This window comes from Eumetopias jubatus, unplaced genomic scaffold (assembly GCF_037043125.1).
Source record: "Eumetopias jubatus isolate StellerSeaLion01/CBP00866 unplaced genomic scaffold, mEumJub1_p1.0 scaffold_2, whole genome shotgun sequence".
Lineage (NCBI taxonomy): Eukaryota > Metazoa > Chordata > Mammalia > Carnivora > Otariidae > Eumetopias > Eumetopias jubatus.
Genome location: NW_028274808.1, coordinates 147,810,726 through 147,834,724, shown reverse-complemented (window position 1 = coordinate 147,834,724; position 23,999 = coordinate 147,810,726). Strand labels below are relative to the sequence as shown.

Here is a 23,999-nt window from a genome sequence, read left to right as displayed (position 1 = left end):
GTACATAGAGGGACATTACATAATGATAAAAGATCAATCTACTAAGACTATGTAACAATTTTAAATGTATGTTTACAAATAAAAGAGCTTCGAAATACACCAAGCAATAACTAAGAGAGCTGAAGGAAGGAAGAGAAAAATTCACAGTCATAGCTGGAGACTTCAACATCTTCCAATATCAACAATTGATGTAATTACTAGACAGAAAGTCAGTAAGGATATAGAATTAAAGAATACCATCAACAAGATCTAATTGACATTTATAAAACACTCCACCCAACAATAACAGAAAGCATATTATAAACACCCATGGAACATTCATTAAAATAGACCATATCCTGAGTCATATTTAAAAGAATTGAAATCAGAATATGTTCTCTGTTCATAGTGGTGTCAAATTAGAAATCAATAACAGAAAGGTAAGGAGAAAAATCTCCAAACACTTGAGAATTAAACAACAGACTACTAAATAATACATGGGTCCAAGAAGAATTCCCAAAGAAAATTAAAAAAAAATTACATAGAATTGAGTGAATATGAAAGTACAACATAGCAAGTATTATGGGATGCAGATAAAGCATTACAGAAAGGGAAATTGTAGCACTAAATGCTTATGTTAGAAAAGAGAAATGATCTCAAATCAATATTCTTGAGTTCCTAATTCAAATAAACAAACAAACAAACAGAAAAAGAAGAGCAAAGTAAGCCTAAAGTAAGGAAGAGGAAGGAAATAGTGAAGAAAAAAAATCAATGAAGATCAAAATTTCAATCAAAATTAAAAACAGAAAAATAATATAGAAAAATCAATGAGACAAAAACACTGGTTGTAAGAAACAAATCAATAGAATTGATAAATTTTGGAAGATTGACAAAGATAAAAATAGAGAAGACACAAATCACCAGTATCAGGGATTAATTGAGGGGATATCACAAAAGAGCCTGTGTAAAGATGTAACGTGTATATACAATGGTATATTAGCCATCAAAAAGAATGAAATCTTGCCATTTGCAATGACATGGATGGAACTAGAGGGTATTATGCTAAGCGAAATAAGTCAGAATTTAAGTGGAATGTAAGAAACAAAACAGATGAACATAGGGGAAGGTAAGGAAAATAAAATATGATGAAAATTGAGAGGGAGGCAAACCATAAAAGACACTGAACTCTAGGAAACAAACTGAAGGTTGCTGGAGGGGAGGTAGGGGAGCAAAAGGGATAATTGTGTGATGGGCATTAAGAAGGGCACTTGATGTAATGAGTACTGGGTGTTATATGTGACTGATGAATACTAAATTCTACCTCTGAAACTAATAAAAAAAAGTCATAGGGTTACCACACTGACCTGAGAGTATATGCATAGAAGAATTTAAAATGAATGTTCACACAAAAACTTGAAAAAAAATGTAAGGAATACTTTGAACAAGTTTACATTCATAAATTTGACAATTTTAAAGAGAAGAACAAATTCCTTGAAAACCATAAACTACCAAAACTCAGCAAAGATGATATAGATAACCTGAATAGCCCTACTATTAAAGAAATTGAATTTGTAATAGAAGCTTAAAAAAAAACCCAAAACAAAACAAAACAAAACTTTGGGCCCAGATGGCTTTACTGGAGATTTTGGCAAAACATTCAAAGAACACCACTTTTACACAATCCTTTCTAGAAACTATAAGAAAAGAGAGCATTTCCTAATTCATTTGTTATGGCCAGTATTATCCTGATATTGAAACTAGATAAACAAGAAAATGAACTAATATCTGTCATGAATTTAGATGCAAAATTCTCAAGAAAATTTTAACCAATTGAATCCAACAATGTATATAAAGAATAATACAGTGAAGAAGTGGATTTATTCCAGGTATATAAGGATAGCTCGATATTTATAAATCAATTAGGGTGATCTACCATATAAACAGGCTGCAGAAAAAAGTTGTATGATTATGTCAATTGACACAGAAAATGTATTCGATAAAATTTGGCACCTATCAAACCACCACACCAACCTATCATACTCACAATAAAAAAAAATTGGAAAATAACAAGTGTTGATGAGAACGGGGAGACATTAGAACCCTTATCCGTTGCTGGTGAGAATGTAAAATGATACAGCTACTGTGGAAAACAGTTTACAGTTCCTTAACAAGTTAAACATAGAGTTCCTCTATTGCCCAGCAATTCCACTCCTAGGTATCTATCCAACAGTAATCAAATAAATACTATACACCAATATTTATAGCAGTACTATTCACAATAGACAAACAATGGAAATAGCACAAATGTCCATCACCTAATGATTAGGTAAACAAAATGTAATATATCTATAAAGTAAAATATTATTCAGCCATAAAAATAATGAAGTATTGCTACATCATAAAACATGGATGAACTCTGAAAATAATATGCTAAGTGAAAGAAACCAGACACAAATGTCACGTATTATATGGTCCCATCTATGTGAAACATCTAGCATAGGTAAATCCATAGAGACAGAAAGTTAATTAGTGGTTGTCAGGGGCTGGGTCTGAAGGGAGAATGAGTGACTATTTAATTGGTACGGGATTTCCTTTTTAATTGGTATAGGATTTCCTTTAGGGTCATAAAAATGTCTTGAAACTAGGTAGAGGTGATGGTTGCAAAACATTGTGAACTAAATGCCACCAAATTGTACACTTTAAAATGGTTAATGGTTAATTTTATGTTATGTGAATTTTACCTAAAAAAAAATACTCAACATAGTAAAGATGTCAATTTTCCCCAAATTGATCTATAGATCTAGCAAAATTTCTATCAAAATCTGTTTTTTGTAGACATAGACAAGATTATTCTAAAATTTATTTAGAAAGGAACTAGAGTATTTAAAATAATTTTGATAAAGAAGAATAAAGTGGGAGAATCATTCTTCCTATTGTTAAGCTTGCTATATAGCAGCAGTAATCAAGAGAGTATGATGCTGGTGGAAGGATGGACACATAAATCAATGAAATAGAATGGAGAACCCAAAAATAGGTCCACACAAAAATGCCCAATTACTATTTGACAAAGGAGCAAAAGTAATTCAGTGGAAGGTAGGCAGCCTTTCCAATAAACAGTGCTGGAGCAATTGAATATATATTAACAACAAGAACAATGACAAAAAAACCTCACAGCTTATACAAAAATGAGCTCAAAATGGATTTTAGGCTTTAATGTAAGACATAATGTAATGTGAAACCATAAAACTTATAGAAATAAGTTTAAATGTTAAAAAATCTAAGTATAATATGTAAAATTATAAAATTTACATAAAAGAACATAGGAGATAATTGTCAGGGACCCAGTACTAGGAGAAGAATTAGATTTATTACCAGTAACAGATCCATAAAAATTAGAGTTCAATTGGTTGAATCTCATCAAATTTAAACTTTTCCTATCTGAAAGACTCTGTTTATGGGATGAAAAGGCAAATTTCAGACTAGTAGGAATTATTTGCAAATTACATATCTGACAAAAGCCTCATATGTAGAATATATAAAACCTCTCAGTATTCAACATTTAAGAAATAAAAATCAGCTCAATTAGAAAACACTTGCACAGGTACTTTGCCAAAGAGGATGTATAGATGGCAAACACATAAAAGGATGTTTGATGTTATTAGCTATTGGAGGAAATAAAATTAAAGCCATAATGAGATATCACTATACACCTATCAGGAAGGCCACCTTGAAAAATAATGATAACGCTAAGTGTTGGCAAAGATGCAGAAAAACTAGGTCTCTCATACATTGCCGATGGGAATGCAAAAATGTACAGTTACTCTGGAACGTAGTTTGGTAGTTCCTTTCAAAATCCAAAATAGTTTTATCAACCCAGCTATTGTACTCTTAGACATATCCTAGAGAAATAGAGACTAATTTTCCCATAGGAACATGTATATGAATGTTCATAACAGCTTCATTGTAATAGCCAAAATCTTAAAACTATCCAAATGTAAGGGATACGTGGTTAAACAAACTGTGGAATACCATGGAATACTACTCAGCAATGAAAAAGAACAAATGATTGGTACACACTTCAACATGGACAAACCTCAAGGAAATTATGCTGAGTGGAAAAGGTCAATTTCAAAAGGATACAAAATGTGTGATTTACATGACATTCATGAAACAACATAATTATAGAGGTGGAGAATGTATTAGTGGTTGCCAGAGGCTAGGGATAGGTAGAGAAGATGGGTGTAGTTATAAAGAGGTAACACAGGGGAATCTTGATATGGTACAGTTGAATATATTGACTGTGGTAGTAGTTATGCAAGGCTACATATGTGATAAAATGGCCTAGAGCTATACCTACACATACACACACATGCACACACACACACACACACACACACACACAAATGAGCTCATATGTAACTGTGAAATTTGAATAAGCTCTATGGACTGTATTTACACCAATTTCTTGGTTGTGATGTTGTGCTATAGTTGTATAAGATGTTAACATTACCAAAGGCTGGGGGAAGCATGCAAGTGCATAAGATTTCCCTGTAAATTACTTTGCAACCTCCTGTAAATCCATAATTATTTCAATATATTTTTAAAAATCAAGCATCCTATATAAAATCAATGCACAGAAATCAGTTGCATTTCTATACACTAACAATGAGAGAAAAGAAAGAGAAATTAAGGAGTCGATCCCATTTACAATTGCACCCAAGCCCATAAGATACCTACGAATAAACCTAACCAAAGAAGCAAAGGATCTGTACTCAGAAAACTATAGAACACTCATGAAAGAAATTAAAATGACACAAATAAATGAAAAAACATTCCATGCTCATGGAATGGAAGAACAAATATTGTTAAAATTTCTATGCTACCTAGAACAATCTATACAGTCAATGCAACCCCTATCAAAATACTATCATTTTTTTCACAAACCTGGAAGAAATAATTCTAAAATTTGTATAGAACCAGAAAAGACCCTGAATAGCCAAAGGAATGTTGAAAAAGAAAACCAAGGGTGATGGCGTCACAATTCCAGACTTCAAGCTATATTATAAAGCCGTAATCATCAAGAGAGTATGGTACTGGCACAAAAACAGACACATAGATCACTGGAACAGAATAGAGAATCCAGAAATGGACCCTCAACCCTATGGTCAACTGATCTTCGACAAAGCAGGAAAGAATATCCGATGGAAAAACAGACAGCCTCTTTAACAAATGGTGTTGAGAAATTGGACAGCCACATGCAGAAGAATGAAACTGGGCCATTTCCTTACACCACATACAAAAATAGACTCAAAATTGTTGAAAGACCTAAATGTGAGACAGGAATCCATCAAAATCCTAAAGGAGAACACAGGTAGCAACATCTTCGACCTCAGACACAGCAACTTCTTCCTAGAAACATCGCCAAAGGCAAGGGAAGCAAAGGTAAAGATGAACTACTGAGACTTCATCAAGATAAAAAGCTTTTGCACAGCAAAGAAAACAGTCGACAAAGCCAAAAGAACCAACAGAATGGGAGAAGATATTTGCAAATGATATATCAGATAAAGGGCTAGTATCCAAAATCTATAAAGAACTTATCAAACTCAACACCCAAAGAACAAATAATCCAATCAAGAAATGGGCAGAAGACATGAACAGATATTTCTCCAAAGAAGACATCCAAATGGCCAACAGACACATGAAAAAAATGTTCCACAGCACTCATCATCAGGGAAATACAAATCAAAACCACAATGAGATATTACCTCACACCAGTCAGAATGGCTAAAATTAACAAGTCAGGAAACGACAGATGTTGGTAAGGATGCAGAGAAAGGGGAACCCTCTGACACTGTTGGTGGGAATGCAGGCTAGTCCAGCCACTCTGGAAAACAGTATGGAGGTTCCTCAAAAAGTTGAAAATAGAGCTACCTTGTGACCCAGAAATTGCACTGCTGGGTATTTACTCCAAAGATACAAATGTAGTGACCCAAAGGGGCATGTGCACTCCAGTGTTTATAGCAACAATGTCCACAACAGCCAAACTATGGAAAGAGCCCAGATGTCCACTGACTGATGAATGGATAAAGAAGATGTGGTATATATATACATATATATATATATGTAATGGAATACTACTCAGTCATCAAAACATGATATTTATTTTGCCATTGCCATTTGCAATGATGTGAGAGAGAGAGAGAGAGTACAAGCAGGGGGAGCATCAGGTAGAGAGAAAGGGAGAAGCGGGCTCCCCACTCAGTAGGGAACCTGACGTGAGACTCGATCCCAGGAGCCTGGAATCATGACCTGGGCCAAAGGCAGACATTTAACTGACTGAGCCACTCAGGCACCCCTATTGTTCTTTGATAAAGATGCTATATGCTAAATTCTAAGCCACACCTTTGAGTTACTCATTTCCCTCCAGTTATTTCCCATGTATACATGTTAATAAACTTCTGTTTCTTTTTTTCTTATTAACCATCTTTTATTACAGGGGTCTATTATTATAGTCAAGAACTCAAAAGCCTAGAGGGAAAATTATTTTTCTTCCCTACAAGTAAATTCCATACATTTTTCTTTATATTTTTTTGTATTTAAATGATGAAAGGAAACAGAAATAGAGACATATTTGGGGATCATAAAAGAATCACTTAATGATTTCATGAAAGGTTGTCATAGAGTAAAATCAAAGACTAAAAGCACATTTTTATGAGACACTGACAATCTTAGCTAATTTGTTCTTTTAACTGTTTTCCTTTCTCTTTCCTTCATTCCTCTTGCCCTCCATCCTTTCCTCCTTCCTTCCTCCCTTCCCTTCCCTTCCCCTTCCCTTCCCTTCCCTTCCCCTTCCCTTCTCTTCCCTTCCCTTCCCCTTCCCTTCCCCTTCCCTTCCCCTTCCCTTCCCCTTCCCTTCTCTTCCCTTCCCTTCCCTTCCCCTTCCCTTCTCTTCCCTTCCCCTTCCCTTCCCTTTCCCTTCTCTTCCTTTCCCTTCCCTTCCCTTCCCCTTCCCTTCTCTTCCCTTCCCTTCCCTTCCCCTTCCCTTCTCTTCCCTTCCCTTCCGTTCCCTTCCCTAGTCCCTTGGAATCACTGGAGAGAATTCTGACTTCTATAAAATGAGAAGGAATGTTCACAAGGCTATAAATTTTAGAAAAAAATTCACCTAATTATCCATAAGCATTTTAAATTCAGCAATTTTTAAAAAGATCTACATAGACAACTATTTAGCAAACTTGAACTTAATTCTGAAAGCTAGACTCAAAACTTCCCCTTGAGCTTTATTATAATCTTGTATAAATTGCTTTTGAAAGATTATACCCAATACATTTCTGCATTGTTTCTTCTGTGTTAGACTTAAGATATTAGCCAACTAACGCTTCCCAATATTTGTGTTTTGGAGCCATGTGTGTGTTTTAGTTTTTCAGCTACCTTTTTCAAGACATGTTATCAATTCTCCAACTCCCTAGGATCTGGGTTGCTAAAAATATCTGAGAAAGTCCATAAAATAATACATTACATTAATATGTTTATACTTGTACTTTCAAAGCATTTTTAAGTTTTTCCAAAGGATAAGTTTCATAGTTGCTACTATTTTCATTTTGCAAAACAGGAACTAAGACAGTTTCAGCAACTTACCCCAGGCTGCACTACTATGGTTATTGCTAAGACACAGATCCCCTGAGCTCTAGTCTAGGGTTCTTTCCACCACTACCTGCAGACTTTCCACTGGAATGCATTCCATGCATTTTTCTTTTTACTGTATATACTGAAATGATTTCTCTTACCCTATGAAACTCAAGTTTTGTTTTTAAAATTTTTATGTATTTTTGTGTAGTCCTAAAACTCCATATGGAAAGAGGAATGATTCTAGTTTCCTCAGTGTTCTGTGGTGTTTGTTAAATTTAAGATTGCTTTTGTTTCCTGCCCACTTTCAAGAGAATGAGTTAGTTTACAGAGTTAAAGACAGAACATTTTACAAATACCAAGTTCCTGCACTGTGCTGAGTTCTGTGCTAATCTTGGGGTTATGACTGTAAGTACAGAAAACGTATTTCCTGTATTCAAGGAATTATCAGTCTTTTGCAGAAAGAGATGAAATAAAAAATATACAAATTTATTTCTGAATACCCTTGGTAAGCACAGAAGTCTCAGGATGAATGATGAATCTGAGGAGACCTTGCTCTGATAGGCAACAGAAGATCTGATGATAGATGGTTTGCCAGCAGATGCCTGAATGGGCCAACCCCTCACCTTGATCCAGCAACACTATGAAGGACCTAAGTGCCCTAACACCACAAAGTGCGGGTCAGGGTGGGCAGATAGATCCAGAAATGATGGAGTTTAAGTTTGTAACATTTAGCTTAATGGGAGTTCAAGATTAAATTATTATTATTTTTATAAAATCAAAATTTCGCACATACCACTACATCCTTCAACAAAATGTTTTCTTTAGAAAGTCTTATTTCTGCTATCTAAAGCACAGTGCATTGGATTCAGAGTCTACTCTATTCTAACTGCATGATTAACAGAACTGAATTTTGGGCATTACTCACAGAAACCTCAAGTTCTTCAAGCTATTTTTTTTTCTTTTTGACTTTCACCAAACCTATAATGCAATTTTGTCTTCTGTTAGCATATTATAATATATCTGCTCTAGCCCTCTGGAACAGTTTTGGGGGGAAAAGTACCAAGGGAAAACTTATTAGTAACTGTAATTATCTGTCAGCCTTAGAGTCTCATTTCATAGCTTACACAAATTCTTGTAAAACATGGCAACTTCAAAGTTAATATATGCAAGGCTAAAAATAACCTTGGAATTATAATGAGCTTTGTTTAATCTCATACCCCAAATATTTATCACCTAGTTCCTTATGCTTGCGTGGCAAACGACATTGTGCCTTTATGCCAGGGAAGGTATCATCAGGGTCTCGCATTTTTCTTCTTCTGTCTCCTCCATGCCCTGGGCCAATCCTATCCTGCATGCTTTTAGGAAGGCTCATGGTAGTATCAGAAAAAAATGACGTGTCTCCTTTCACAGAAGCCAAATCAGGTTTGCGCCCCACATATGATTTCTGTGCTCATACCACTCTTACATTCTGGATTCTGATTGGAGAGAGTATTGCAACAGAAAGAGCCAGGCACTACAGAGTGTAGGTTTTTATCTCATACATGCTTAATTAATTAAACAACTCCACCAAGATCTCTTAAAAAAAAAAAGAAATATTATATTTGGGTTATCATACAAATTCTGTTTCATAATTATTTCCATACTAATCAAAGGAAGATAGTCTTTGGTGTTGATTGTGTGGAGATTTATTATCAAGTAAATGAGAAACTTAAAAATGAATAGTGGTTTCATTTTATGGTGAAATAAAGCTTTCTCTGTAAATGAGAAGATCGTTAAAATGATAAACTTTAACAAGGGAAGGAAAACGGGATCTCTTGCCTTTAAGATAAGGTAATGAAGTATCTATCTTCAAGAAGCTTTCATTTGATTTCAACTTCTGATGCAAAATGTTGTCAGCTTGCCTTTTTATCGTGTCTGCATTGTTAGAAACAAACTGAAACTTAAGCAATACATCTGTTTTCAAACCATCATTACTTGACCTGAAAAAGAAAAACACCAGAATCAATGAGTGAGTAATAGCCATACTTATGATTATTTTATACTTTAGTATTTAAATATTAGTTATATCTTCAAGAAAATGCAACATAAATATTTTATATATTTTATGGTCATGGATTTCCCTCCTTCCTGTATCATATAGGTGTTAATACTGGAATTATCCCCTGCTTGTAAAACTTGATCATATTCAGAGAAAGCTGAGTATCTAAGAGTTCTATAATGTTTTTTTCTGGCAAAATACATAAAAAACACTTGTTAAATCCATCAGCTTTGTGTATGTGTGTGTAAAGTAAGTAAAACAGAAGAGTATTCAAGGATTGTAAGATTCTTTAAATGTAACAGTCTTTAAGAGGACAACCAGTAGAATATGTTATATCACTACCCAGGCTGAGAAATTCTCTCCCTATAGGTACTCTGTAAAGCAGGAATAACAATTAAATGTAATAATATTAAAATATTTTTGCTCTTGATAAATCTAAGATTTTTAGATCCTGTCCACAAATCAAACAATGAAAAATAACTAAGTAATACAAAGTTTCCTTTCATCATAAAAAATAATTAGTTGTGATTACCTGAGGTCAACAACATGAGACTTGATGTAATGATGATTCAAACTGGATCTTCGAAATATCTTATCTATCTGAGAAAAGAAAAAAAACAACAGTATAGACCTTTTTAAAATAATTCACACATTTCAGCATATTACAAAAATGCCTGTATAAAATCTGCAGGAAGAGCATTTACTTCTAAGTTTGTTTGCAACTATTGTCAAAAAGCTCATTTGGACATAATCCTCTTGTCATAAAGGTCACCCCTATAATTGGATGTTGATATTTGAACTTGTCACATGATCAAGGATGGCTGATATATATCAAGAGTTGAATTAAGCTATATATTTCAGCAGCCAATATAAACCATACATGGGGATGGAGGTGCTGAGACAGAATTTCTCTGAAAATTTGATGTGTATGGAATTATCAGCCATTATCATTCAAGCTTAGTTATCATCATCATGGCTCTGATTGAAGGATCATTTCTGTAGGCTTTAGTGAAACTTTTTAGGCCATCTTTTGATCCTATAGTAAATGGAGGAGAGGAGGAGAATGTGTATTTATCAAGTACTTCCTTAAAAAGAATATACTTATCAAGAAAAATACATGAAATGATTACTTAGAATAAGAAAAAAACTATATGTGGCATTCGTATGTCATTTTAGACTTCCTTTATGGGATAATTTCTCTGTAGTATAAGATCCTAGAAGAAATTATTTCTTACCAAAACCACAACTTATTACAGAATCTGTGGTTTTACAAACCTGTTTACCATTGATTCATCAAGTTGGCGTCTTGAAAAAGGACCGACCACATGCCAAACCTTAAGTGAACCCGAATCTCAATAATTAGTTTCACAAATCAGAAGAGCTGCCAAAATTGAAACTGGTTATGTGTTGAACAAATACATTTCACTCAACTAATTTGATTTATCAATTTTTTTCTGGTAAAATGCCATGTCATATTGCATAGTTTGGTGAGAATGCTTATTGAAAAATCAATAGTTATTAAAAAATGAATGACCACGTGTTTTCCTTCTGATTATGAAGGGAATTTTTTTTTTTTTTTAGTGGTGGTGCTTTTTAAAAAATTTTTTATTGTTATGTTAATCACCATACATTACATCATTAGTTTTTGATATAGGGTTCCATGATTCATTGTTTGTGCATAACACCCAGTGCTCCACACAGAATGTGCCCTCTTTAATACCCATCACCAGGCTAACCCATCCCCCCACCCCCTCCCCTCTAGAAACCTCAGTTTGTTTTTCAGAGTCCATCATCTCTCATGGTTCGTCTCCCCCTCCAACTTACTCCCCTTCATTCTTCCCCTCCTGCTATCTTCTTCTTTTTCTTTTTTCTTAACATATGTTGCATTATTTGTTTCAGAAGTACAGATCTGTGATTCAACAGTCTTGCACAATTCACAGCGCTCACCATAGCACACACCTTACCCAATATCTATCACCCAGCCACCCCATCCCTCCCACCCCCAACCACTCCAGCAACCCTCAGTTTGTTTCCTGAGATTAAGAATTCCTCATATCATTGAGGTCATATGATACATATGTTTCTCTGATTGACTTATTTCACTTAGCATAACACCCTCCAGTTCCATCCACGTCGTTGCAAATGGCAAGATCTCATTCCTTTTGATGGCTGCATAATATTCCATTGTGTGTGTGTGTGTGTGTGTGTATATATATATATATATATATATATATATATATATATATATATATACCACATCTTCTTTATCCATTCATCTGTCGATGGACATCTTGGCTCTTTCCACAGTTTGGCTATTGTGGACATTGCTGCTATAAACATTGGAGTGCACGTACCCCTTTGGATCCCTACATTTGTATCTTTGTGGTAAATACCCAGTAGTGCAATTGCTGGATCGTATGGTAGCTCTATTTTCAACTGTTTGAGGAACCTCCATACTGTTTTCCAGAGTGGTTGCACCAGCTTGCATTCCCACCAAGGAGGGTTCCCCTTTCTCCGCATCCCCGCCAACATCTGTCATTTCCTGACTTAATTTTAGCCATTCTGACTGGTGTGAGGTGGTATCTCATTGAGGTTTTGATTTGGACGGAAATTTGTTTTTTAAGGAAATAGTTTTATATACACATGTACATGTATTTGACAAAACAAATATATGTTCATTGTAAAAAGTTATAAAAAGCAAACAATAGAGCAAAGTAAAATGAAAAGCATTAAAATCATTTCCAAATCACTGCATAGTGAATTCCTATTTACATTTTTGGTTGTATACTTCCAGATTTTCTACATTCATTTATATATATTTTATATATGATCTTTATATATCTTATATATAATTATAAGTTTTCTGCCTGCCTCCTTCCATTTTTCCTTCCAACTTCATCATTTTGTTGTTGTTTCTTTTGAAATCACAGCTTTGTGACCCATGTATTATTCGTGGCAATTGAGCATATAAAGTTTAGATTATTGAACTCTATAAGAAGTTTCTAAAATTCATTTTATGCACTGGTTTTAATCATTTCTTCTAGGAAAATATTTCCTAGGACTGTGATTTATAATCTAAATCAGGGGTCAGCAAATTATAGCCTATAGGGCAAATCTAGACAGCCACTGTTTTTGTCTGACCCATGATCTAAGAATGGTCTTCACATTTTTTTAATAGTTGAAAAGAATCAGAAGAAGAAGACTGTTTTGTGACATCTAAACATTTAACAAAATTCTACTTTCAGTGTCCATAAAGAAGTTTTATTGGACCATAGCCATACTCATCTGTTGATGTATTGTCTATGGCTGCTTTTGCACTACAATGACAGATTTGAATAGTTGCAGAGACCACATAGCCTGCAAAGCTGAAAATACTTATTATCTGGTGTCTTAGAAAAAAAAAATTGCCAACCTCTGGTCTAAATTACTGTACTTTCCTTCTTTCTGTTGCCTCTATTTATACTCTAGAGGAGAGAGCCAGTTCTAGTGAGTTGGTCATTTATTTACTAGTCTTCTCCTTGAAGTGTATTTTTATAGTCCTCCCATATAGCAGACACTGTTACAGGCACCAGAAATATAAGAATAAGTAGACTTAGCCCCTCACGAAGTCAGAGAGGCATAGACCTACAAAATAATAATGATGTAACAAAGTGGTAAGCGCATTAACAAAGGTGTATGAAAGTTCTGTGAGAGCACAGGAAACAGGTGCTAACGTTTATTCAGGCATAATTTTTCATACTTTTTATTCATAACATAAACCAGTCTTCAGAATAACTCAGAGAGGTAGGTGAAATTATCCTATTTTGTAGTTGAAGCCCTAGGGCTCAAGTAGCTTTTCCAAAGCTCATAAAATGCCAAGAAGTAAAATTTGGATATGAATCTAGATGTTCTGACTTCAAAGCTTAGACTGTCTGTAATTCAGTATATTGCTTCCTACAACAAAATACACCTTGCCCTGATCAATATCAAAATTTCTTTCAGATGTATTTTTGAAAAGACATGCCAACCCCACTCAGTTGCATCCTTTAACTCATTTCATCAGCTCATTTTGGTTGGAAATGGATAAAGAAATATTTCTGAACTTGGCAAGAATGATCTGTCATCTTTGGTCAGTACTAGGCTCAGTAGAAGCTGTATACACAACTGAAGTCTTCAGTGGAAGACCTTGTCTGTATGTTTCTGTGGTATATTTTCAGGAATAAATGTTTTGTGTAAGCTGCCTAGTGGGAAATGTATCAGGGTCAGACACACATTAGGTGCTTCATAAGTGATACATGGTAATGTTTATGCCTAAATGATTGAGCTATGTTTCCAGATAACTCAAATAATTTTATGTTTTGTATTTGAGTTATTTAATCTTTCTCTTGGGCTTCTATTATTCAGTCTTCAGTGCAATTATTCTTTGCCCAATGTATTTTTCCAATTTTCCTGAGATACTGTTGGTTAGAGTTGCCAGAATTAACAAACAAAAATATGGTTAAGTTTTAATTTCAGATAAACAATGAATAATTTTTAGTAGAGGTATGTTTAAAATGTTGAATGAAAAATGTCTTCAGGAGGATCTAAAATTAAAATTTAACCGAGAATTCTGTATTTTATCTGGCATCCCCAACATGGGTAAAATTTGATATGTTCTCAACTTACCCCTAACTTTATTTTAGCCTTCTTCTTCACCATAGTATTGTCAGAGTAGGAATGATGACAGACTTACCTCATTATTGACTTTTTGTTTCAGGTCTCTTTTCATTTTTGAGTGTTCAACTGAAAAGTCAGGATTATATTCAATACTGGGGATCTGGAAGGAGGTTTGGTAATAGTAAAATTTCTGATCTGGAAGGGAGAACAAAAATGGATAGTTTCTCTTTAGTTCATTTGAGTTGTATAAATATCACAGTAGAAGGAATAACTTGCAGAAAAGTCCTATAATGATGAGCTCCTGGGAATTAAACATGCAATAGCTGTGGCCAATACTTCCCTCTAACTTTTTTTTGGAAGTAAAGTTGATATATAACATTATATTAGTTTCAGGTGTATAACATAATAGTTTGATATTTGTATATACTCCATATGTGTGTATATATGTGATATATATACATATATATCATATCTTCTTTATCTATTTGTCCGTAGATGGACTTAGGTTGTTTTTGTATTTTGGCTATTGTAAATAATGCTGCAGTGAACTTGGGGGTGCATATATCTTTTCAAATTAGTGTTTTTATTTTCTTCAGGTAAATACCCAGAAGTAGATTAGCTGACTCATCTGGTAGATCTATTCTTAATTTTTTGAGAAACTTCCATACAGTTGTCCATAGTGGCTGTACCAATTTATACTCTCACTAACAGTGTACAAGGTTACCCTATTCTCCATATCCTTGCCAATACTTGTTATTTTTTTTCTTTTTGATACTAACCTTGCCAACAGGTATAAAGTGATATCTCATCGTGGTTTTGATTTGTATTTCCCTGATGATGAGTGATGAGCATCTTTTCATGTGCCTATTGGCCATCTGTATCCTTTCTTTGGAAAAATGTCTATTCAGGTCTTCTGCCCATTCTTAAATTGGATTGTTTGGCTTTTTGCTATTGAGTTATTTGAGTTCTTTTTATATTTTTGATACTAACCCTTTATTGTATATATGATTTGCAAGTATTTCTAACCCATTTTTAATATTACATGTTCTCATAGTCATGTGGTCGTCAGTTGTTTTCTGACAAAATTATTACCTGTTAGTGATAATTCATAAATTTAAGCTGTTAATTAGATCACGATAGAATGTAATATATTCTCATAAGTTAACCTGGAAGTCAGAATTATTACTAAAATAATGTTTTTACTTTCAGTACATTAAATATTATGAAACCATATAATAACATAAGATGTATTGCTTGTTCAAGAGATAATATTATGTGAACCAGTTCAAATTTTAAATGCTAGAATTAATTTTTATAAAGGATGATCATTTCCCAAAGGTAGATATGTTTATGCAAATTAATACTGCATTATGCAAAGCTTACATACACTTAAACAAATTATTGTTGCAATGAAAATTACACTCCAAAATATTAGGTTTTGAAATAAATCCAGTAAATCTTCAAATTTTCAAAAGAATACAATGAGATATATTCTTACCAAATGCCAAAAAATAAACAAGGAGACTGATGATTATTGCTAGAACCAACACAACAGCGGCGACAATGAGGACTGTCATCCATGGTCTTAGTGAACTTGTCCTTCTACCCAGTATTGCTGGCCTTTTGAGAGAGAGTTGTATATTAAAGTGAAACAGAACTTAAATTCTAAAATCTTAGTTTTTCATAGCTTTGATATAGAATGGTTTTTTTTCTAGAATTCATGGTTAGCCCATATTGCATTTGGTAACATCTAAATATATTGTTCTATAAAAAGAAAAATATTGTCAATGAAAAATATCACTGATTGACATTTGACTTTATATTTTGATTTTAAAAAGTCAGAATTATACTGCAGTTGACTACTCCTTCATATACTTCCTGGTTCATCATGCTAGTGTTCTGAAATATTTTCTTCTTTGTAAATGAACTAACAACATATAGTTGGTTCATGTGCTTCAGATCCAAAAAGCCTCAAAGAATGAGGGCTTCTGGGTCACTCCTCTCATTCTAGCATGAACCAATAGAGGTTCAGAGTGATTACTAAAACCCTGGAGTTAGACAGTCAATGATATGGTAATAGCAATGTAGTGGGGAGAGATGGTAGCTATACTTGTGAACATAGCATAATGTATAAACTTGTCAAATTACTAAGTTGTATATGTGAAATAATATAACACTGTGTGTCAACTATACTCAAATAAAAAACAATAATAAAGATAAAACCTCAAAATTGGATGTTGGGGGAGTTGGAACTAGGTTTTGGGCTTTGGGGACTTTTTTCAGAACTCTATACTTAATCCTAAAATCCCCATTTATAAAACAAGTAATCTATCATGCATAGGAAGAGCATCCAATATAAGACAGGTTGAAGAAAAGAAAATAGAACTCTAAAGAAGAAAGAATAAGTAAGCCAAAAAGAGATCATCAATATAATGAACAAACAAATATATAGTGACAGCTCAGAGTTTTGGACCCAGGAACTTCATGGTGTGAGAACCACTGGTGTATTTGATGAATATCTATTTCATAGTGTTATAAGATTTCAGACCTGTGATTTTTAATAGATGGTATTGGATAAGATAAGGCCATATTTACTTGAGTAAATAATGAATCAATTTAAAGAAAAATACTAAGGCAATAATAGTACCAGTAGTATGTAAATATGGCAAAGCATGAAAGTTGTATGTAAATGACTGACATTTGGGAAACCTATGTGGAGGCAGAGAAATGTGACAAAGTTCTGTCCCTATCCCAGAGTCAGAGCCCACGACCTAAAGACTAAATCTGAACAATTACAGAGTTGAGGCAGGCTAGAATGAGACTGGTATAGGTTGTCCAGGAAGATCTAATTCACAGGAGAATTGCGCAAGAATATGTCTCTGAAAGCCAGTTATCGTTCTGTTAAAATTTTACATGAAAAAGCAGGAGAAAGAATTACCTTCTCTGGATTGGTAGCTGGTTGTGGAAAAGTAGAAAGTAGACCCCCACTAAATAATTGAAGATATCAACTGAGGGGGGCCTTTTGGAATCAACAATCTGGAAAAAGTGGGGATAATTCTGTATCCTTGTATCTGGGCAAAGAAGCTACAGGCAATTTCCTCATCCCAGAACCATCAGCCTGAGCTCTGATAAGTATCTCAGTCAGGTAGCACTAATTCTGAGTTCTGCTGTGTTTCTGGAAGGATCTAAAGTTACTCTGGCTTGCCACTCTTTGGTTGGTAGCAAGATAAGAGTATTAAAGTCTACAAACATCTGAAGTATCTTTAGAAGAGCTGGGGTCCTGCTGGGGCAAGGAAAGAGCTGACGAAAACATTCCCCACCTTTATTAATAGAAGATCATGGGCAATCATGAACTCATTCAGTTAACATTTACCAAGTTTCTTCTGTGTGCCAAACACTTTCTGCTTGGGATTCAAAAATGAATAAGACAGTCTCCCATCTTTAAGAACATGTAATCTAGTGACACACTAAGTAACTAGTAAAATACAAGTGATAAATGTCATGATGTATTATGTCCAATAAGTTATGAGAGATGAGTGGGTATGAATGGTTTTGGTTAGAGAACTTATCCTTTGAACTGGGTTTTGGAGGCTGAGGAGGAATCAGCAAGAATGATGGGTACAACAGGAAGAAGGAGCAGCATAAACAAAGACAAGGAGACATGAGACAAGGACAAGGATTTTTCAAGGACATACGTGAGAAAGTAGAATTTATGAATGAGAATAGAGGTAAACCTAATTAATGCCTGTGTTCAGTAGTTAACTGAGTAAACATTTATTGAGCGTTTTTATGTAAAAATGGGAATATAATGAAGAATCATCAATAGATCTTCCTCTCAAGGAACTTATTGTTTTATAGGGAAGGAATACAATGTACACAAATTGCTACTAGAGTTGTAGAGTATTTCTAAGAGAATTTCCGAGAAGGACTAATGATTTCTCTTTGGAGGGAATAATGCTTGAAAAATAATGACAATTTTTTAAAGCTTGAAAATGCTGGGCCCATGTTCTCACTGTCTTCTCCTCTGAGTCAGATATGAAAAACCATTCATAGAGAGGAAGTTTATTTCACAACAGAACTCTCATCATCAAAAGGGTGTGGTTTCCTGTTGAACTTCTAACACCAGAACATCATTGTGACTGAATTACAGTCTTATGTATGGGTCACAAATGAAAATTGTTTGAGTACATTTTCTTAATTATGTAGACATGCCCTAAATATTTATTCCTAGAAGTTTTAAAAAAATATAAAATAATTTTTTCTTACTGATTTTTTCAGTACTAATCTAATTTTAACTTACACATTGATGAATTTCAATGGCTGATATCAGTGGCAGTTCCAGATTAGTGGGGCTTGCACCTCATAGGTACTCGATAAATATTTGTCTACTAAATAAAATAATGTGTCACAAAAGAGGAGGCGGCCCTAAACTATTTGTAACACAAAAACTATTTTTACCAGAGAGTTTTGCTAGAATGAATTTCTTCAAATATGGTAGGAGAAAAAATGAGCTTAAATATTTACCTGGGATCAAGATACAATTACAAATTTTGCACTTAAAAATCTCTAAAGGACAATTATCTTCTTTTCTTTCTTTTCTAGCTTCTCCCTCCCCCTAATCTTTCCAATTCAAATAATTTGATTTTGGTCAGACTTGTCCCAGCCAGATGACTAAACAGATTCACTGTAGTGTAGGAAAATCCAGCCTTAGAGAAGCCTTTGACATTCAAACAAACAAAAAAATATAAGTGACCTCGCCTTTGAGGTATTTATGCCAAACAAAGATGAGCAGTGACAAAAGCTACTCATTCAGCAGGTCAATCTAGAAAACCTTTCACAAAGAGTCAAAGCATTTTTGATCCCTCCCCTACCTTTGTTTACATTCAGAGTGGTTCATTATCCAGACTCTCATGGGGAGGTATTTCCTGAACCAAAACTCAGCAGAAAGGAATGGACTCTTGCTCTTATCAATGTCAGCCATTCAATGTCACAATTTTTTACCAAGGTATATATTCAAGTCCTTCCCTTTAGATAGCTTTCTTAGCATCTATTATTTTTTCCTGGAGCTTTTTAATTGCTTTATTTAACTGAAATGTCGTCCCTCAGTGATTCAAAGATGAGAGATAAAGGGATTTCTTTCTGAGGAGGGGGGCTACCAGAGCCTTCAAGAGAAATCCCAAGTTTCAGAAGCACGCATTATCAAATTGTCACATTTTGGAGCATCAGTAGGGAGAAAATTACAATAATGGGTATGAGAAAATTTAAGACAAAACAAGATGGGTGAATCACGTGGCTGGGGTTTTAATCCATTGCCCAGGGAAGGCAGAATAACTCTGGAAGAAAGCTGTTGTTATGCAAATATCAGGAGGTGATGGTGTTTTTCACCAACGGTGATGGTGATGGAAAATATCAGCGGTGATGGTGATGATGATGATGATGATTTTAATTGTACCACCAGATATGATGAGACTTACATAAAAATCTGTGATGTGAGTAGAAATACTAACTAAAAGTTGTGCAAAAGATTAAATGAAAAGATTTGTGCTTCCTTTTATGTTTCATGTTCTGACAAGCTGTGTGTCTTATTTCTATAACTCCACATTATGCCAATAATGCAAATAAAGTTGACTGATGTCATAATTAAAATAACTGGTATTTTAGTTGATAAGAGTTCAAAAGGGGATAATCAAGGTCAGAGAGTGCTACTTTTCAAAGTTCTGGTCATTAATGCAAATTTACATGGTGAAGTTCCATGAGAAGCTATTCCTAGAAGGAAATTTAGAGTACTGAGGTAATTAAAACCTGATGAGGACCAAAAAGAATGCATAGGCCATTGACCTGGGCTATTGAAGATAAGGTGATTGACCAGAGCAGTACTGCACCCACTTTGGCCAATACTGCTTCAGTTTTATTGGTACATTTTCCCACTCTTACTAATATTTTTAATTAAGCATCATTTATCCTTAATTATCTCTTTTCCTACTGCTGTTTAACAACAAATTTTGACCTCCACAAGAAAGCAGGGCTTGTTTTGAACACTGAAGCGTGCACAGATGTATTAGCTACAAATCCTTTCTAATGAACAAGTTCTACTGTTACTATATCGACCAGTGGGAAATATATGATTTCACTCATATGTGGAATTTAAGAACAAAACAGATGAACATACAGGAAGGGAAGGAAAAATGAAATAAGAGGAAAACAGAGAGGGAGGCAAACCATAGGAGACTCTTAAATATAGAGAACAAACGGAGGGTTGCTGGAAGGGAGGTAGGTGGGGGGCTGAGCTAAATGGGTGATGGGTGTTAAGGAGGGCACTTGTTGGGATGAGAACTGGGTGTTACATGTAAGTGATGAATCACTGAATTCTACCCTTGAAACCAATACTATACTATATGTTAACTAACTTGAATTTAAATAAAAATAAATAAACAAAACAAAGTAAAATTTAAAATGTGAAAAAAATGAAGTAAAGTCTTCCTTGAGTCAGAAAGAACTATTGAAAGAAAGGTGTGATACTGCTGGAGAAGTCACATGACCTCCCCCAAAAGGGAAGGGTAATGATAGACAGGCGACTTTGACAGTTTCAGTGAACAATAACTGTCAGGAGTTTTTACATTTAATCAAAACATACTTTGAGCTTCCATAACCTTTTGGTGTCTTTCTTCCTCCCTTCCTTCCTTCCTTCCTTTGTATATTTAGCAGCTTTATTGAGATATAATCCATATACCATATGGTTCACTCATTTAAAGTGTACAATTCAACTGTTTTTAGTATATTCCCAAAGTTGTACAATATCACCAAAATCAACTTTCAAAACCTTTATCACTCCAAACAAAAACTCTGTACCCATTAATAGTCCCTCTCTATTTTTTCCTAACTCCCTGGCTTTAGGCAACCACTAATCTACCTACTGTCTCTACAGATTTGTTTATTCTGGACATTTCACATAAACAGAATCTTATAATATATAGTCTTTTGTATTTGTCTTCTTTCACTTAGCATAATATTTTCAAAATTTATCTGTGTGATAGCATGTATCACCTCCATACTGTTTTCCATAGTGGGAGGTAAAATTTCATTTGTTTTTATTGCCAAATAATATTCCATTTTATGGATATGCTATATTTTATTTGTACATTCATCAGCTGATGGACATTTGGATTGTTCCTCCTTTTTGTCTATTATGTATAATGCTGCTCGAAGCATTCATGTTCAAATTTTTGTATGGACATGTGTTTTCATTTCTTTTTCCTGTAGAGCTAAGAATGGAACTTCTGGGTCATATGATAACTCTATGCTTAACAATTAGAGGAACTGCTAAACTTTTCCAAAGTGTCTACACTATTTTATATCCCTATCAACAATGTAAAAATGTTATAATGTCTCCACATCTTCATTAATCTTTCTTTTTTTCTCTTTGCCTTTCCATAGTGGCTTTTGTTTCTCTTTTCTTCCTTCTACTCATTTCTTTGCTTTGTTCTTATCGTATCACCCTCTTTCTACCTTAATCTGTTCATTTCCTATTGCACCCTTTCTTTACTTCCCTCTACTTTTTAAAATCACTTTTTTAAAAAGCAAATACATGTGTTAATAAGATTATCCACAATTTTCTAGATTACCCACTCTCTGAACCTCAAAATCATAGGACATCTCCGTCTGCACAACTGCTTCACAAAGTCAGTGTAATTCTGAATTGTCTTTTCCATTTGACCCCTTCTTTTCATGTCCTTAACACCATCCTACTTCAGGCATTTGATGTATTTCATCTGGGCGATCACAGTAGCCATTAATATATCTCTTTGTCACTAGATAATTTCCCCTCAAATACATTCTACAGTGTTGCTGCCAGAATTATCTTCCAGTTCTAATAGTGTGATTCTCTCATTCAGAAACCCTTAGATATTTCTCATTATGCAGACCATAAACTCTTTGGGTTAGTATTCATTCATTCATCCAATCATTCATTGAGGAAATACTTAGAGAGATCTCATTATGTGCTAAGAACTGATTCTGCTGTTGGAAAAACTGTGGCAAACAAGACTGGCAAGTTCCCTCCCTTTATGGAGCTCACAAGCTAGTGGAAGGAGACCAAAAATAGAACAAGCCAAAGAATAAGTTTCAACTCATGAAAACAAAGCATATTAATGAGAAGAGAGTGAATGGAGGCTGAGGGGAGAGGATGCTTAACTGAGTAGCAGGGAGTTGTCCCTGAAGAGATGTCATTTCAGCTGAGAGGTGAATTGTGAAGATGAACTGAGAAGTGAATTGTGAAGCTTCTAGAAGAACTGGGTAAAGAGCAACCAGGTGGCAGCAAGTTCCTAGAGTTGGAACAAGGGTAAGCTTGCTGAGTTCCTTGAAAGAAATCAAGCCAGGGTGCTGGATCATGGTGGTTCCAAGAAAGAGTAGAAAAGGTTCAGCCAGAGAGACAAGCAAGGACCAAATCGTGGGGCCTCTGAAGGTGATGATAAAGTGTTGATAATTCTAAGGGTTATAGGAACCCACTGGACAACTTTAAATATAGGTAGAGTCTTTCATTTAATGTGTCTAACTTACTTTTGTGTTCTTACTTCCCTTCACATGTGCTATTCTGTTCCTTACATTCACCCTTTTCTGTTTTATTTACAAACCCTCTCTGCCTCAAATATTCTCTTTTCTTCTGTGTTTCTAACCTCCTCTTTTTGCAGCTACTGGCATTTCCATTTCTGAAAATATTTCAATGTGCTACTCGAATGCCTTCTCCCTCTTTTAAGGGCCAGTTCCTTTCACAGCAATCCCATTCCAGTTAGAAGCAACCTTGAAGTTTCCTCTATCTATTTCACTATTTACAACAAAATTGGCCATGCTCTATTTCATGTTCTGGCTATCTGTGCCACTTTGTCCTTCTCCCTACCTCAGCTGCCCAGTTTCATACTATGCTCTATGTCTTGTCATTAGCAAGAGCATCAATTTCTCCATAATCTAAATTTTAATCATCCAACTCTGCAACTACCACCACTCTTTTTCAGCTCACTGCCTTAGTACCCTGACTTCAACCCCACTGGGACTTACAAACCACCCATCCTACTATCTTTTCACTGTCTCCCATCACCCTCACGTTGGCATTGCTCTCTTACTTGACATAAAACCCATGGTCCCTAATTATACTCATACCTGGCATACACTTTCAATCCTGTAGTCTTCTCTCTTTATGTCATAATAGTAAAACTCCAACCCTGGTTAAAAACAAAGTTCACCTACGTTGTGTTTATACAAATACAGCTGGGAAAAAAATACTCAATTTTGCTGATGAGTCTCATTCTAAATTGTAATAGCACTAACTTCAAATTGGCCTCAGTGCTTCCTAGCCATCATACTTCCTTAGTTATTCTTTTCCTACTGTGAGAAATAGAGGATTATTTCATACCTTCTCTTCTCAAATCTTCAATACCTCCTCTTTCATCTTCACCCTCAGCTGATGGCCTTAAGACTCTTTCACCGAGAAAACAGAAATAATCAGAAGATAGCGTCTATTAACCCATCTGCCATTGCCAGTGTGCTTTTTTTTTTTTTTAGTCTCTTATTTCTATGCCTTTGTTCTCTGCCTTTCTTCTACTTACAACACAGTGTTTGACCCAATGTGGGCAATAAATTCTGGTTTATTCATTGAACTGACATTGCTCTGCTTTCTGCAGAGACAATGAAATTTAAGTGAAGGGCATACAGAATAAGGAGTGAAAAC

At 34.7% G+C, this 23,999-nt stretch overlaps 1 protein-coding gene across 1 annotated transcript in view; it reads right to left on the bottom strand.

Annotated features, from left to right (window-relative positions):
• The window catches only part of LOC114206693 (transmembrane protease serine 11G-like), a 35,470-nt gene extending 12,060 nt beyond the window's left edge, over positions 1 to 23,410 (bottom strand). Inside the window, exons 1-5 of the mRNA XM_028100569.2 lie at positions 23,395 to 23,410; positions 15,777 to 15,935; positions 14,355 to 14,473; positions 10,176 to 10,243; positions 9,424 to 9,584 (exon numbers count right to left, since the gene is read on the bottom strand). Of these exons, the coding sequence (XP_027956370.2) occupies positions 9,424 to 9,584; positions 10,176 to 10,243; positions 14,355 to 14,473; positions 15,777 to 15,935; positions 23,395 to 23,410 (523 nt within the window). The remainder of the gene's footprint in view (positions 1 to 9,423; positions 9,585 to 10,175; positions 10,244 to 14,354; positions 14,474 to 15,776; positions 15,936 to 23,394) is intronic.
• Between the last annotated feature and the right edge of the window lie 589 nt (positions 23,411 to 23,999).